This window comes from Heloderma suspectum, chromosome 13 (assembly GCF_057233095.1).
Source record: "Heloderma suspectum isolate Gila_16-S chromosome 13, 16-S_ref, whole genome shotgun sequence".
In the NCBI taxonomy this organism is placed as follows: domain Eukaryota; kingdom Metazoa; phylum Chordata; class Lepidosauria; order Squamata; family Helodermatidae; genus Heloderma; species Heloderma suspectum.
The window spans coordinates 15,802,724-15,820,385 of record NC_139470.1 but is presented as its reverse complement, the minus strand read 5'-3'; the positions used below and the strand labels follow the sequence as shown (position 1 = coordinate 15,820,385).

The following is a 17,662-nucleotide window of genomic DNA, read 5'->3' as shown; positions in this document are numbered from 1 at the left end:
AGGGGCTCAGATGATGCAGGGATTTGGCAGAAGGAGGGATTCATGGGGAGGGAACTGCCCTGGCATCATCTGTGCCCCTGTGGGTGTTCTAGGAGTTAAGAACGTAAGAAGAGCCCTGCTGGATCAGACCAAGGGTCCATCTAGTCCAGCATTCTGTTCACACAACAGCCAGCCAGCTGCCCATGGGAAACACACAAGCAGGACATGAGTGCAACAGCACCCTCCCACCCATGTTCCCCAACAATTGGTGTACATAGGCATCCTGCCTCTGGTACTGGAGGTAGCACATAGCCGTCAGGAGTAGTAGCCATTGATAGCCTTCTCCTCCAGGAATTTGTCTAGCCCCCTTTAAAGTCATCCTGCCCCCAGTGCCCAAGTTAATTCAGCCCCCGGGACCATAACGGTTCCTCACCCGTGCCTTAAGATACATGGATCATGCTCCACCCTTTCATGGTGGACAGAGCTGCTAATCATGATGGCTACCTATTACCTCCTATGCTGCTAGGAAAAGGAGTGGAAGGTTGCTACTGTGCTCATCTCTGTCCTACTCCAACTAATTTCAGTTCTAGGATATCAGTCAAGCAGAATCAAAGTCCAGAAAGCAGTGTCAGGCAAAAGTCACAAGCTTGATAACATAGTGGTCCAAATATGAGTCGAGGTCAGGGAAACAAGATACCAGGCATGAGGAGCTGAAGAAACAACATTATTTCCAGCACTCACTGAAACTGAAGGCATCTATAACCAGAGCCTCCTGAGCTCCACCCAGGACTCAGCTGTAGTTCATTATAGCCCTCTGGCAAGAGTCCTACTCATGGAGAGTCATTTCTATGTAATTGCGCTCTCCGTTGTAATCAAGCACTCCTTCTCAAGGGAGCCCTACTGGCCTGCTCCTTCAGGCAAAGACACTCCTGGGGGCTAGGGGATTCCTCAGCCTCTGCCTCAGAGGTGGAGTCCCCAGCACCATGCAGGGACGGACCTGCGGCCATCTCCCCTGAGGGCCCAGGCCCTGCCAGGTCTTCTGACATGGGCTGATCTGGGGTACTCTTGATCTTTGGGAGATCTCGCTCCTCCTCTGAAGAAGATTCCTCCAGTGGGGGCCTGGCAGTGTCCTCCTTATGGGCTTCCCAGTGGGACATTTGGATGGCCACTGTGGGAACAGGATGTTGGACTAGATGCTGGACGAGACGGACCTTTGCTCTGATCCAGCACAGCTCTTCTTGTGTTCTTGTATTTTAACGAAAACCTCTGGCTTTGGATAATATCAATGCCACTGACCACTCACAAAAATCCACATTCACAAACTCTTGAACTCTTCCTTGGCATAAGCCCCTCTGACATTCTCCCCCTCCACACCAACACGGTGATCTAGCTCTTCTTTCATCTATAGGCCCACACCACTGCTCCAATCCCTGCACCATATTCATGAACAATTTGAACTACTTAACCCTCAAAGTTTGCAGTGGGCACCCTCAGGCATGGAAGTGGATAGAAACTCAGGTTGCCAGATCTCCTGAGATTCAAGAGGAAGGGGCTGAACCTACACATAGCAGTTATACCGTTATCATGCTGTTATCATAACTATTGGTACACATGGCACCAACAGTTATGATAATGGTATGATAACGGTATACCTGCTATGGGTAGATTCAGCCAGAGCCTGGGAAATAAGGGGCGGTGCCTAGATGATTTGGGGTGGGGCCTGTTCATTTGATTTTTATTTATTTACAATATTTATAAACCACTCCACATCAAAGATATTGGAGCAGTGAACAACAAGATAAAAGAATAAAACCCCATAATTAAAAAAAATAAAACATTTTAAAATAACAGGTTCTGAACCTAATAAACCGTGGCTGGTCACTCAGGGAAGGCCTCTCGAAACAACGTCTTCAGGAGGTGCCGAAAGCAACACAAGGCAGGGAGTTCCACAGGAAGGGGGCCACCACGTTGAAGGCTCTCTTCCTGGTGGACTCCAACCAGGCCATAGGTCCAAGTGGAACTACCAGGAGCAAGCCCCCTGATGACCTCAGTGGCCACGCAGGTTGATAAAGAAGGCACCCAGAAAGCACGGAAGAGAGCACCCAGAGGATCAGCGGGCAATGCCTGGCTGTGATGGGTGGGTCAAGAGTGCAGCTGAATGGGCATGAGAACGTGGCTAACCGGGGATGTCATGGAGACACCTGTTTCCAGGGTCTGGGGAAAAGGGGGCTCCATAGGTGGGTGCAGAGGAGGCGGTTTGGGGGCTTATTGCTGAATTTGGATTGGCCTGGACACATGCCGAGCTATTCCCCAATTTTGGGAGACATTGCACGGCGTATTTCCAATCTGATCCTACACGAGCTGGGGAGATCTTACCCGTTTCTAGAGCTAAATAGCAAAGGTCCCCAAGCCACGTAGAAAATCACCTTCCACCCTTGAGATTTTGCTCCTTCCATGGGAGGAGGAGGGTAAAGGTGCAATCCTATGCATGTTTAGACAGAAAAAAGACATACAACTCCCAGCATTCCTCAGCCAGCATTGACTGGCTGGGAAATGCTGGGAGCTGTAGGGCTTTTTTTGTCTAAACATGCATAGGATTGTGCCCTAAAACTATGAAATGTCTAGCCAAACCCTGGGACTTGGCAGCCCTGGATACAACTGCACCCCGCCCCTTCCTACCTGTTCACATACCAAAGTCCGCATGTCCTACCTTAGTCTCCGTCCTCCTCGTGGTCCCATCTTCTGAAGTCACAATAGAAACGTGGGAGGTTGGAGTGCCTGGGTCTTCTTCTACAGTAACTGTCTCCTCTACCATTTCTTGGGGCTCTTGCATCATTGCAATTGATGTCTGGTTGCTGGGACTTTGCTCCTAAGTAAACAAGAATTGAATGTGTGAATAATTAGATAGAGGAAGGAAGGAAGGAAGGAAGGAAGGAAGGAAGGAAGGAAGGAAGGGGGGAAATGCAGCCAGATGTCACAGCTGCATAGGAACATCCACAGAAGTCAGATCCACCTGTGCGTCTCCTGGACCTTCCAAGTCCCTTTTGTGCTCAGCGCCTGCCATGATTCAATAGCAGCTTCTGGATTATTGTTCTCAAGGCTCCTGATCAATTGTGAGAGGCAAGGCAGTCCCTGGCAAAGTTACACACCTAGGCATCACATCACATCTGCTCCACTACGGAATTCTACAAGTTGAGAGCCTTCTCTAACAAGAAAGATATTACAACCACACAGCAAACTCACACCATAATTCACAACATGGTTTGTATTACCATGGCCCCAAGCCCAAATCTGGAGGTGCATGTAAATCAGCCTTCCCCAACTGGCCCCCTCCAGATGTGTTGGACTATAAATCCCACCATCCCCAGCCATTGTCTGTACTGGTGGGGAAGATGGGGGTTGTAGTCCAATCCCCAGCCAGCATGATCATTACATTATCACATGGATGGTACTATTTTGGCTACATAAGCAACAACACTCACCTCACAACATTGGCAATAAGGGGAATGATAGAGACTAGGGACGTCCATCTTTTGAAAATCCAAACCTTTTGGGACCCGACAGATTCCTGTTACCCACCCGCCTGTCTGGCTCAGCTTGTAATTGTGAGTCGAGGGCTTTTCCCGAAATCTGGAGATTTGTTTCAGTTTTTTTCCATCAATACAATAGAAATTTACACCATTTGCGGCCGTAATTTACGTATTTTGTGCAAATTGTGGCTGTAACGTGCTTAATTCACACAATTTCTGGCCAATTGCAGCTGTAGTTTGTGCAAACTGCAACTGCAATTTGCACACATTATGAAAATTATGGCCACAACTGCACAAATTCAGGGTGCAATTTGACCAAATGATGCAAATTGCACCTACAATTTGCACAAATTTCTATTGATGAAAAAAAAAAAACACCTTGAAAATCTCCAAGTTGGCCCAGCTAAATGCAGAACAAGTCAGGCCAGGTTGCAGTTAAGTGAGCCAAAGTCTGGCGGGCAGGGGGCTGAGCTGATGGAAGTTCGGTGAGCTTCACCCCACCCAGACGGATTCCTCCAACATCCCTAATAGAGACACTGCTTAACAGGGACAGGTTCCAAAACATAGGGAGCATCCTTGGTAAAGAGATAGCTGGAGTGTCCTACCACTTGCTGCTGGTCAAAGTGCCATAAAGGGCAGAGCTACAGGGACTGGAAGGTCAAAAGTGAAAAGATCTCTTAGTCTTATGCATGACAAGGAATGGTGCTATTACGGCAGGACTTTGGTGACAGAAGTCAAGGTCCCACTCAACAAGTTGAGCAGAAGGTGCCCCTTAACTAGGGGTTTATGAGAAACTGGTTTCTCTTTCTTTCTTTCTTTCTTTCTTTTAATCAGGATTCACCCAGTTCACACCTTCTGGACTGAACATGGGCATGGATCAATCTGTGGCTGAAGTCCATACAGTTCCAAGCTCGCAATATGATTCATGGCTGCCCCCACAAATGCATGCAATAGCATGCATACATTTGAAAAAGGAGCATTAAAACATGCAGACTGTCGAAAAATGTGCACAAATACACTTTAATCAATGGGAGACGAATGTGTACATTTTAAAGGTGTGCACAATCAATACATACATTTGGGAAAATATGCACAAAGATACACATGGATTTTCAAGCGAAAAGAAAAAGAAAAAAAGCTCGCAAACTGATACAGACTTAAGTCAGAACAAGCTTTGAGATGGAATTCAGAGAACTTTGGCAACTTCTGCTGATTTGCACATCCCTACCCTTAATGCATTTTGAAGTGAGTGAAGTAACACCAAGCACCTTCTAAAAAGCCCCCCACTCCAAAATACCATTAAGTCCAGAGTCTAAAATTACCTAACTGCAGCACGGATGAGATGCTTCTAAGCCTTTTTGTCTAACTTACACTGAAGCAAAGAAGGCACTTGCTAGCAAGCCCCAACAATTTCCCTCTGCATTTACTTACTGGGCCCTCATTTTTAATTGACAATTAATTTACTTATCACAGGAGGACTGATTGTACACTAGTTGCATAGAGACAGGGGGCAGGAAACATGAAGATGATGCACATTCCTGGTTCACTTCAAGTATCACAATGGTCTGATTTAATTTTGTTCTCTTAATTCTGTGATTTTGTAATACTTGAATATAAACATAAATAAGAATTATAGTTATAAACATGAGCAAAGAAAAGAAAAAGAAAGGAGGGTTACATTGACCAAGGAAGGTCACCCTGTAGCTATGCTGGATGCTCCAAATAACTCCAGTAAGTGGAGTTCATTCAGAGGTGCCATTCATTGCACATTTACAAAAGATCATTTCATCATATTTAAAAGTGATTTGTGCGCCCTCTCTCTGCTTGGGTCAAGCCTCCAAGTTCTTATTTACACCATCGGTAAATAAGGAATGCACTGCCATGAATGCAGCTATAAATCTAAGTAGATACTTGGTAAATTCAGATTACCAGGTTTACGCCACAGCCACTTCCTCCATGGCTGGTGTTCCTTTACAAACACAAGAAGATGACGCCAGACCCCACCACTACCAGTTGAGTAGTCCTAGTGGTACAGAGAGCAAAGAGATGGTGCCCAGTGAGGATGGACAAACCTGAGAATCTCATTCTTGCAGAGATTTTCAGGATTACGCTCATTCCATCCTGTTTCAGTGTGATGTGAGTTTGTTTTTAAAGTAGGGATGTTAGAGAAATCCACCGCGGATTCAAATGAGGCTGGATTCCAAAGAATCCAGCCTCAGGAACTAGCAGAGGATCGGCCCCACTTACCTCCTCTCCTGGAGGATTCAGCGCAGGATGGCACAGCTGCTTGTTGCACCAGGAGCCCTTTGCCTCCATGCCAATTGCCATTTAAAAAAAAAAAAAAAAGGCGATTGGCAGGATGTGCCCATAGACATATATGCAAAATAGAACCGTGAATCTTGCATATAAGCCTATGGACACATAGACTTATACGCAAGACTCACAGCTCTATTTTGTGTATAAGTCTATGGGCGCATCCTGCCGCTCGCCATTTTTTTTTTTTTTAATGGTGATTGGCACAGAGGCGAAGGGCTCCAGTTGATTCAGATAAGCGGCCCTCAGCTCTGCAGAATCCTCACAGAGCGGAGCTGCTCCTTGAGGATTCCGGGGTGGGGGGAGGAACAGATTGCCTCCCCCCCCCAAGGATTCCCTACCGGACCGGATGGTGGGGAATCCGTACATCCCTATTTTAAAGCCTGCAAGGAACTGTGTACTTTATTTCTGTGCATTTTCCTAATGTACATATCTCCCCCACCCCCACAAGTATGTATTGCAGTTCTGTGTATAGTCCTCAAATATACACACTTTGCATGCACATTTTTGTGTGCATATTCTGCCTTGCCAAGCTCAGAAAAATGCAGCTTTTGGAACACAACTCTTGTCTCAGCTCCTGTGTTGGTTCAGGAGGTCCAAATCTGCTACATTCACCTGAAAATCTTGACACAGCACATTTCCTCACCCAGGGCTGGCCCAAAGTATTTTGTTGCCCAAGTCATAGAACAAGATGGCACCCCCTCCCATTCCATGTTCAGCAGCTGACTGGACTGGCAGTCGAATCTTTCTTCAAGACCGGTGATGGGACAGCCTGCTCCACCACACCTGAAGGCAGCAGGCTAGCTGAGGGGGCACAAGGCAAGCTGCTTGGGACATGATCCTCTCCTCCAACAACTTGCTACTGCCTCCCATCATCTGCTGCCTGAAGCAGCTGCTTCACTCTGCCGCATGGTAGGGCCAGCCCTCTCCTCACCTATCCCTAGCGCCCAGGAACGTTGGAAGCCACCATATTCCAGATCAGACTGTTTCTCCATCTAGCTAGACCAATATTGTCTGCTCTGACTGGTAGCAATGCTCCGGAAGCTCAGGCAGAAGACTTGAACACCATTTGCTCCCTGATTCTTTTTAAAGTGGAGATGCCAGCGATGGAACCTGGAGCCTTCTACAGGGGCAGCACCAGGGCTGGGCATCCTTGGGCAGCTATCAGGGTCCTGCTCTCTGGCAGGACCCACTGCAGTCACCTGCCCTTTCTTGATCTTTTAATAGCCTGGTGCTCCAAGCAGCGCCAGGCAGATGAGTCTAGCTGCCCATTTGATTTCTAATAGTGCCCCCAAGAGAGCATCACTGCTTCCAAATACACCTACTGGGACCCACCACCATAAGAGGGGGCCACCAGACAGCACTTTGCCCAGGGCCCCCTCAACCCTTAAAATAGCCCTTGCCTTCTATGTGGGAAGCATGTGCTATACCACTGAGCTTTGGCCCCTTCCCATAGCAGGAGATGTAGCTAGGTAGTAAAGTACATGTTTTAACTTCAGCTTGAGAAAGGTGCTAGGAACAGGGGCCAGTCCTAAAGCGAAGGGCAGGGATGTGGCAAACGTTTAATGGGTTTGTAAAAATAAGTGCCGCTGCTCAAATGCCCATGAGCAAGACTGAGGCAAGGGGGCCCAGATTCTGCAAGCCATCTCCTTCCTCTGCCCCACAGTCATGAAACTTACTTTGAGGCGTAGGAAGGAGCAGGGGCGGCCCTACCATTAGCCAGAGTGAAGCCATTGCCTCAGGCGGCAGATGCTGGGAGGCAGCAGCAAGGTGTTGGAAGGGAGACCTGTAGACCACGCAACCTGCTCTGTGCCCCTTGAGTTCGCCTGCAGCCTTCAAGGGCAGTGGAGCATAGTGTCCCATTATCACTGTTGAAGACAGATCCATCTGCCAGTATGGTTGGCTTTTGTACATGGAATGGGAGAGGCACCATTTTGTCATTCTTCTCAGACAGCAAAAGGTCTTGGGCCACCACTGGGAAGGAGGACGAGGGGACAGCAGAAGGCTTTCCCCAGGCAGAGCACCTTTTCACATCAGGCTGACATCTCAAGGTGAGGGGAAGCCCTCGGCGATTTCCTGGGACACTCTGTGATGAAGATCCATAGATCCATTGGGCCCTTGTGGTCCCAACCTGGTTTTGCTGCACCACCAAAGCCACGGATCACTTTTGTTTCTTTAGTTACCTTCCACACTGGCTTGTCTTTTTGGCATAGTAGGATCTGCTGCTTCAAAACAAGGAAGTCAAACTGTGGTTGCATGTGCAGTTGGATCCAGGCCACTGTATGTGGATCCTGACACTTGTTTATTGAGTACTATTTCTACTTAAGCTCTTGGGACAGGAACAGCCCTATGTCCTCTAAGAGATACCATTTAGAATCCTCAATACATGGTCCTTTTAGAGAAAGACACCATCAACAGGGGACCATAAACAGCCAAGTGAAAACAGCAATTGCGACCGTTAACGGATTGTCTTAAGAAATTAAACTGTGAGCGAGTCAGAGCATCACTTGTCAATCTGTTCAGAAAGAAACCAACAGAAAATGAAACCACTCCTGAGCAGTTGCAGAGTATAGTTTTTGCTCTCCATGGAGTGTGCGGAATTGCAATCAAGATATTGCATTTCTGTTCCAGGATGTACCCTGGGCCCAGCTCTCAAGTCTTTTCCCATCAAGGTCACTCAATCAACCTTAAGTGATAAATTGTCCCTTACTCATGTGAGGTCTCAAGTGTATACACCATGTTCTCCTGGTCTTCTGCATGCATCTGCACATGATTCCCATGTTGTTGCTCTTTGTTGTTTTTAGGGCACAAAAAGTCCCCCAGGTTTTTAAACCAGGGAGTTCCAGTGATGAGCTTCATACCATCTATGCACCAATGTACAGATGGGGTAGCATAGTGGCTAAGAGACTGGGTTGCAAAGCAAGAAGTTCTTGGTTCAAATCTTGCCTCTGCCTTAGACAAGCCAACCTCCCCCACTCCAGTCTGGGTAGGCACTGGCTGGCTGGCAAGAAACGGTGGCTTGAGGAAAGGGACTGGATATGTTTAGCCTGGAGAAGAGAAAACTGAGGGAGAGGGGACATGATAGCTTTCTTCGAATAACCGAAGAGCTGTTAACATAGAAGAGGGTGAAGCCGTGGAGGCTGGTGGTTTCGATTTTGGTGGGGCTCTGAATCCATTCTGGGTTTCAGTCAGAACCAGACAGAACTCTAAAGGAGCTACCCAAGGTGCTGAACCCTATCCTCAAAATAGGTTCAGCATCTTTGATAGCCCCTTTAGAGTTCTGGCTGGTTCTGACTGAAACCCAGGATGGATTCACAGCCCCATTGAAATCGGAGACACCAGCCTCCACTGGGGTGAAGCCTTCTTCTCTGCTGTCCCAGAGGACAGGACTAGATCTCATGACTGGAAGTTACAGGAGTGTAAATCAAATCAAATACTTCTTTATTATGGCTGTTTAGACCCGTTCAAGTTGAAGTATACCAACAAGTAGACAAATATCAGGGCACAGGCTACAATGTCTTCAATTTAACTAATACAGTCAAAGAACCTGACTCTTGCTCGCACGGGGATTATAAAGAAATCAGCCACCTGTTTAAGTTACATGAGGGTAGTTTGGGTTAGACATCAGGAGAAACCCCTTGACAGCAACAGCAGCTCAACAGTGCAACGAGTCACCTGGAGGCACAGGTGGGCTTTCCCACAGTGGAGGTGTTCAGGCAGAAGCTGCAGCCCTCTGTTGAGCATGGTCTTGCTTTGGATTTGCTACATTGGTGTAGGTCTTGCTACATCAATGAACAGGGGGTAGGAATAGGCAACACAGAACCGCCCTCCAACTGTAAGATTCTAAGAAAGGATTATAATTTTCATTTCCGATGTGTTTGCTTTTATATTGAACCTCCATATTGAAGGGGACATATGCTCAAATACATCAGGTATCAAGCATTTCAGAAGTTTGATGATCCCTTCATTTCTAGGTGCTTTGTCCCCACACCCCTTTGCCGGTATCTTCCATCCCTCGCTTTATTTACAGTCCTGTGGGGTTAACAGGAAAGACACAGACATATCTGGGGCAGAGGAGATGTTCCTAAAAGTGCCTTTTTGTGTGGCTGAACAGGACGCAGAGCTTTGAATGTTCTTTGTTAACACACTGCATGGAAAGACAACGCTTCGCTTAATCCTCACATGATCTCAAACCTCCTTTGAGACAAAACCGGCTGAGGTGCCCTTGTTCGGGATGGTTTTATATTTACAGCTACAGACTGACATTTTGGAAGAATACTCAGTGTCGCAATTAAGGGCTTAGATTTTAACCCCGCAGGCAGTTTTAGCTTCCGGAGAGCTCAAACAATAAACCCAGTTACAATTCCTGTCCCCACATTACCTGATAGGCACTGCCATGAATAAACTGGGACACAAAATCACTCCTGATTTTAATTAATGCTATGCTACCCCTGCTGCCACCCTGAAATGACAATCAGACAGATGGTCTGTTTGATCTGTTTAAATAAGCCTTCCTAGACACAGAGATCTCAAAATGGCATGTCTTATCTGAGGATAGGCGCTTAAAATTTGTGACCGAGTGAACCCACAAATGGAGCTATGCCTTTTTCACAACACCCAGTCAGTTCCAGTCTCTGACCTGGAAATGCCAAATAATCTGCTCCAGGTACAATATTACCCACACAAACCATTGCACACGTATTTATGAATTTATAATCTTTTTAGTCTGCCCTGTAACACAAAGTTCTCTGGACGGATGACATGATTAAAAAATAATATTTTTTTGCAAAAATAAAGCAACACACAATAAAGCAATAATAACTGCAGGAAATATAAAATATATAAAAGCAACCATTGCAGCACTCTACCAGCAAATCTAAATGGTAAAATCTCGAATCTAAAATGCCTAGAAGGAACACCTTTGCCTGGTGCTGAAAATGTAACAACAGTGTGGACACCAGGCAAATGTCCTTGAGGGGAGCATTCCATACAAATAGTGTCACAGCCTAGAAGGTCCTCTCTCTCTTGTAGCCACCCACTAACTTCATTTAAAGCAGCCTGGTTTAGAGGTATGCAAGATTTATTTTTGCTTTTGTTTCATTACTCCATTTGTTCTTGTTATTAAACCCAGATTTCATTGACTAATTTGTTAAAATCACATTATTTTCCTATCTACTGTACTCCCATTTGTTTTCTTATTCCAATTTATTTTCATTGATTTTCTTCCCCTTTCTCATCCTCCCAACCGTTACATAGCTTTCCTCCTCCCTTCCCCCTTTATTTTTCTCAAAATAACACTGCCAGGCATTAGGACTGGGGAGATCGACCTTTGATTCCCCACTCAGCCATGAAGCTCACTGGGTGACCTTGGGCCAGTCACTTTTTCTCAGCCCAACCTATCTCAGGTGGGATATCAGAGTCATAAATAAGAATGTTTCTTTTGAGGAGTGAAAGTAGGGAGAAACAGAGCTCATACTGCAGCAAAAACAGAACAGAAAAAACACCCACGTGCTCATGTTCACAGGTACGTAGGGATGCTGGAGAAATCCACTGCAGATTCCAATGAGGCCAGATTCCCAATAATCTGACATGTGGAGTCCACAGTGGACTGGCCCCATTCACCTGTATGTCCTCCGGATTTCATACAGGGCATCTTTCCAGCTTTAAACAAGGCAAGATACACTAATGGAAGCTGCCATTAGCCTATCTTGGGAAAATTACAACCCTAATTACACTATTTGTGCAAAACACTTACTTCTACATAAATTGGGGCCATAAAGTGCAGCAAAATCCAGTGAACGCACCAGGGCTCTGGGGAAATACGGTAAGTCCCACACGTCCCGGATTTCCCTGCAGTGGACACCCCCCTCCCCAACCAGACGTCGGAGGTTTCACCCATCCATACAGGTACATATGTCCGTGTCTGCAGCCTATCACTCCTTCGAGTAGCAAACTCATGTGGTGAGTAGGGATGTATGAGAATTCTGTTCCTGCTAGCAAATCATGAGAACATTTCTCGTTCGCAAGCTCAAATGCAAATGCAGGCAGAACACAGTTCACAGGAAATTTTTGCAATTTCCCAAAATTGTGTTTGCATTTGAAAGTATGCACTTGCACAAATATGCACTTCTGAAAATGTATATTTGCATAACCCCCCCAACATTTGCATTTTCATGCTTACGCCTATTGGGGGAGATGTGCATTTTTTGGTCAGCAAAAATGCACATTTTTCCTTATCAAAAAACGGTGTTCGCATCTAGGAATGCAAATGAAGCAAAACGAGCTTTGAGGAAGAATTCGAACTTGACCACTGCATGTTTGCCCATCCCTAGTGGCGAGCATCAACAGCACTACAGCCAAAATGGAGCTACTGAAAAAGCTACATGAGAATGTTCAGGGAAACCCCAGGTTTTGTGGAATTGGAAACCTTTAGAAACTGGAAATTCATTTTTTAAAAAGTAAGGGGGCAAAACAAACAGCCCAATGTGGGCTGACCATGGCCAGTACCCATGGAACACTTATTGTCATTTGAAAAATGAAACAATAAAGGGAGTGTGTTGGAATTCCTTGCTTGAGCTCCTTACCGCATACAGTAGGGATGGGCAGATTTCAGGGCTGTGGCGCCTATTTTGCTTAGAAACCTGAGATCCGCTAATCAGAACAAGGTGCAAAAGACATACGCTAGAATTAAAGAATTCTGAACCCAGGAATTTGTTTGGAGCAGTAGCACTGAAATGAGCTCACAGTCCTTCCCCACAAAAATCCACTCCTGGTTACCCCAAGCTTCCTTTATTTCAGCAGTATGATCCAGGGGATCAGGGGAAAGTCATTTCAGGATCAGGAGTCGAAAATACTTGCGGATCTATTGCAAATTACCCAGAGATCTACAAGCAGATCTTGATCTACCTTCTACCTACTCCTGGCTTACAGTATCCTGGAGGAGGGCATGGCTGGCTGGAGGAACCCTGAACAGGAATGCTCCTGCTAGGAGGCGAGGACACACTGCAAGTCTTTGTTGCAGGTCCCATTCCTTTCTCATTAACCAGATGGAAGCTAGCTATGATCAGGCGGGCTGATGAAACTCACAACAGCCAACCCTCTACTCATTCTCACACCATTGCACTAACCTGGTTCACACATAAACCTAACCCATGGGTTGTTTAACCCATGGGTTGTAGAATTCTGAGTTGTCATAATGCATGAATGGAGCCACGCTAACAAACCATGTTTTGTTAACCATGGACAACCCAGAAGGAGAACCTATGGTTTATTGCTGGGTTTTGTACTCTGGGTTGTTTAAACCATGGGTTGCCATTATGTGTGAATCCAGAACTGTGGGTTGTTCATGGGTTGTTTTGCCAAGCTAAACAAGAGGTGGCAGGCAAGAGCAGATAAAAATCCTCAGCCTTTTTACATGTCAGTACTACAGCATCTGCAAAGGCATTTAGGATACAGACAGGGAGAGGGCAAAGGAGGAGGGAAATAAACAACTGAGGGATTAAGAAAACAAGCCATGGTTTGTTCAATCATCTGCCAGGCAAACCCTGGTTAGGGCAGCAAACTATGGGTTAAATGAACCATGGGTTAGCATTATGTGTGCACGAGTCTCTAGCTTCCGTATAAATTTCTCCGAATGCATTTCTCCCAGTTGCAAAAATGTCTTCCCCTCCCCCAAGCATACCCCTCGGCCTATTCCCTGAAATATTAATGCATGGATTATTTTATTACATTATTCCAAATGCTAATAATATCTTCCAAATTTGGCTTCAGTTTGAGGCCTACTAGACTGCATATCCTTTCAGACTGTTTTTCCCCTCCTAAATTCATGTGCAGCAAAAGATGCTTTGCGATATCAAACCTGAGGAGAGTAATAGGATGGAAAAGAGCATTTTGTTCTTTTCATGTGCTTTCTGTGACTCGAAAAAGAAATTGTGTTTAGAATAAAAATAAAACTTATGCTTTGTATCCGGGCTTGCCTGTAGGCAAAGCAAATCTTTAAAGCTTGGCACTTGCACATAAGCATACTGAGAAATAGAGCATGCTGGTTTTAAATGAGCTGTGGGGCCAGCTTTTTATCCACTGACTGACTTGAAAATGACAGTCCTGAGAGATTTGGGGATGGTTCTGCATTCCTAAAGTAGTATGCTATCAGCTGGAAGAGATTGTCCCCTCCCAAAATTTGGAAGATTAAATCCTTTCTTGGCTCACTATGCAGATTTCACAGGGCAGAAAACAAATCCCTAGGATGAACTGGTGTGGCATTGCTTATCTTACTGTGTATGTGTGAAGGTTTGAGGCCTACAGAGGCAAAGGGGGGGAAAGGTCATGCTTCGAGGCCTGGAGTTTTTGTTTGGAAGGGGCATCCCTGAGTAGTTTCACTTCCCTTGTTTCATTTTCATTTTCCCAGTTAAGTTTCATTTCTTCAGGTTGAAGCAGTACTTTTGGTTTTGAGGGAGGAGGGTATATAGAGAAAGCAAGGGAGCCAGTAAGAGCAGAGTCAAGGAGACCAGAGCCTGAACAGGAAGCAGGAAGAAGCAGCCTGGAGAAGTCTAAGTAAAGCTAGGGTAAAGGAACTTGCATTTTGCAACTTTTTTTCTTAATGCCTTTTGTGTCACTCAGCTCTATCATGTCAATACCTTTAGTTGTGATTTGCTTCCTCTAATTTACCAGTAAATTGTTGTGGTTAAATCCTGTGTCTAGAGTGTCAATCACCCCACGTTTACGGCCGAAACCCCACGTTATTAGGAAGGGGAAGTTTAAAAGAAGGAAGGTGGAACTCTTAAGGAGGCAAGAGAGTCTTAAGGAGTTGCTCAGGGGGTCCAGGTCATAAGGGGAACCCTGACAGTGTGCCACAGCAAGAATATTCTTAGGCCAAGGAGCTGGGCCTACATCAAGGGTAGACATGGTTGAGCAACTGCCAAGGGCCCACATCCCAGCAGGACAAGAGCCCACTGGGCTTGCTCCTTCTCTTCACCATTGCAACCTGCTTATTCAATCTGCCTCTTGCTCGGGCCCAGTCAATGGAGGTGGAGAAAAGGAGCAGCTGCTGTTTACTTGCTCAGTGCCTGTCAAGCAGATGAGTAGGTAAACTCAATGAGAGAGGTGCCTTGCCCAAAGATTAGAAACCTTAAAAATACTATATTATACATAGGATAAAAACCATTTACATGCAAGCATATAAACAGGCAGCGCACACACATGCACACACACACACACACACACACACACATTTCTAAGCAATTTTAAACAATCAACAATAAGAAAATCCAGGACCTGATTAAAACCTTATCATACGCTACCAAATGCCTAACAGTAGAGGAGGGTCTTAACCTGGTGCTCAAAAGATAACAATGTTGATGCCAGGCAGGCCTCACTGGAGAGACCGTTCCACCACCTTCCAATTGTTCCTTGGAGGTGGCGCCTGGATGACGGCCTTAGATGATGAGAGTAGTCAACAGGTGGGTTCACATCAGGAGAGGTGCTCTGTCAGGTATTGTGGTCCTGAACCATGTAAAGCTTTATAGGTCGATGTTTATAGGTCATGTTGACATAGCCCACGAGCCCAGCAGCCCTCCCACACTAGAGGTGAGGTTGAAAGATTCGATGGAGATGACTGGATTCCTGAACTACCACAGGAGGCAAGCAAAAAAGCAGCCACCCCGTTAGCCATGGTGTAGTGGTAAATTTTGAAGTGCAGTTGCCCATCATGACAGTCCCCAGAGCCAATGTCCCCAGCAAAGTCTAAAAATGCAGGCCACTGTGTAGATCCATATCAACAAACCACTTCTAGCTGTTTTCATCTCCCCCAGGAGCAGGTCTTTTCATAAAGCTAATGGGACTTAATTGCCCATTCGAACCACCCCAAAATACTTTGCATTACAACAGGGAACAAAATATATTGTTGCTGGGGAAATCCACTCGCCCCCTTCCCAGTACTGTGAGGATTGCAGCTAAGCTCAGAGGGAACAGGGAAGCTTGACGGGAGTGGCAGATGATGTTAGCATCCCTGCTCATCAGAGCACTTTGACGCTGTGAGCCCTGGCTTCACTACACCACTGCCCATCAGAGTGTGACAGTTATGCACCCTGGTTGTTTCCAACTGGTTCTCCTTCCCTTTGACTAGTGGAGGCTGGTGGTTCTGATGTCAGCGGGGCTGTGAATCCACTCTGGGCTCCAGTCAGGACTCTAAAAGAGCTATCCAAGGTGCTGAACCCAATTTGGGGATTGGGTTCAGCACCTTGGGCAGCTCCTTTAGAGTTCTGACTGAAACCCAGGGCAAGTCCACAGACCCACTGACATCAGAGCCACCAGCCTCCACTGCCTTTGACTTTCCTCTCCCCCCCCCCCCGCCACCCCATCATGTCTCCCTCAACCTTTAGACTATAAGCCTGCGAGCAGGGCCTGTGCTGTTCCTAATTGATCTACAGCACCTAGCAATTGTAGGCGCTTTAGAAACAAACAAATGAATATTGCAATGCCAGCCCAAGACATTTTGCTGTCTGAGGTGAAGGACAAAATTGCACCCACCCTCCTCTGTTCCATGTACAGAAGCTGACTAGACTGGCAGTAGAATCTTATTTCAACACTGGTAATGGAGAGCACCACATGTGGGGGCAGCAGGCTAGCCTAGAAGGTGCAGGATGGACTGCGTAGCACACACAGCTCTGTCCTCCAATACCTTGCAGCTGCTCCCTGTCTCTGAAGAACTGCCACCTGGATTTGGGAGATCTGGGTTCTAGTCCGCACTCAGCCATAAAGCTCACTGGGTGACTTCGGGCCAGTAACTAGCTCTCTTGCCTAACCTACCTCACAGGGTTGTTGTGAGGATAAAACGGAGAGGAGGACCATGCTAGCTGCCTTGGTTTCCTTGGAGGAAAGATGGGATACAAATGTAATAGATAAATAAATCTCAAGTTACTAGATCTCAAGAAAAGATTCTCCTGCCCCCCCCCACACATATCCAATATTCTCTCTCTGCCACCAGCAGAAACCTATAAGCAACTTTAATGTAAACCTGTGTGTTTAGTTTCCTCCTTCTGAGATTATGGAGTCTCTAACCCCTGGGATTTCTTCCCCAATTTACCACTGGGCCAAAGTCCAGTGGACCAATTTACCACAGTTCCCAAGTGTCCCACTGGGGATTTATGCTTACAGCAAGGAAGGGTTTTCCTCCCTTTCCCTGCTTCTAGTAACATAACATAAAAAGGTGTGTTCAAGCACAAATAAAACAACCCCACACAGGTTGCATTTATTTTAGGGTAAAAGTTTACTGGACACAATGATTTCATTCAAAACCAAAGGAGATCACAATTTCACAAATGCCAAGGAAAGAATGCAATAAAAACTGAAAAATAAACACTCCTCTCTCCTACAACTTACATACTCTGTAGTTGTAATAACAAGTAGCCTTCTATACCTTAGATTGCAGATAATTCTCTTCTTTAAAGCACATCTTTAGGTCTGGGATTTGGGATACCTAGAAAGCTACCTCCTTGTGAAGAAACTGTGTCCTTCTCTGGAATTCCCTGAACCAACAATTCCTCCTTGATATTCATCTTGCATCTTGACTCCACCCTATTTTACACAAGACGTTTCTAGCAGATTCTACGCTGGGGTCAGCTGTCACTTACACAGAATCACAGAATCATAGAATAGTAGGGTTGGCCTATAAGACCATCGAGTCCAACCCCCTGCTTAATGCAGGAGTCCAAGTCAAAGCATCACTGACAGATGGCTGTCCAGCTTCCTCTTGAATGCCTCCAGTGTGGGAGAGCCCACCACCTCCCTAGGTCATGGGTTCCATTGTCATATTGCTCTAACAGTCCAGAAGTTTTTCCTGA

The 17,662-nt window shown here is 46.1% G+C and overlaps 1 protein-coding gene across 9 annotated transcripts in view; it reads right to left on the bottom strand.

Moving 5' to 3' along the window:
* The window catches only part of ARVCF (ARVCF delta catenin family member), a 641,936-nt gene that overhangs the window by 195,511 nt on the left and 428,763 nt on the right, over nucleotides 1–17,662 (bottom strand). For all 9 annotated transcript variants that reach the window (XM_084820398.1, XM_084820396.1, XM_084820391.1 and 6 more), the window contains one exon: nucleotides 2,690–2,848. In XM_084820398.1, coding sequence (XP_084676524.1) covers nucleotides 2,690–2,815 — 126 coding nt within the window. In that variant the 5' untranslated portion in view covers nucleotides 2,816–2,848. The remainder of the gene's footprint in view (nucleotides 1–2,689; nucleotides 2,849–17,662) is intronic.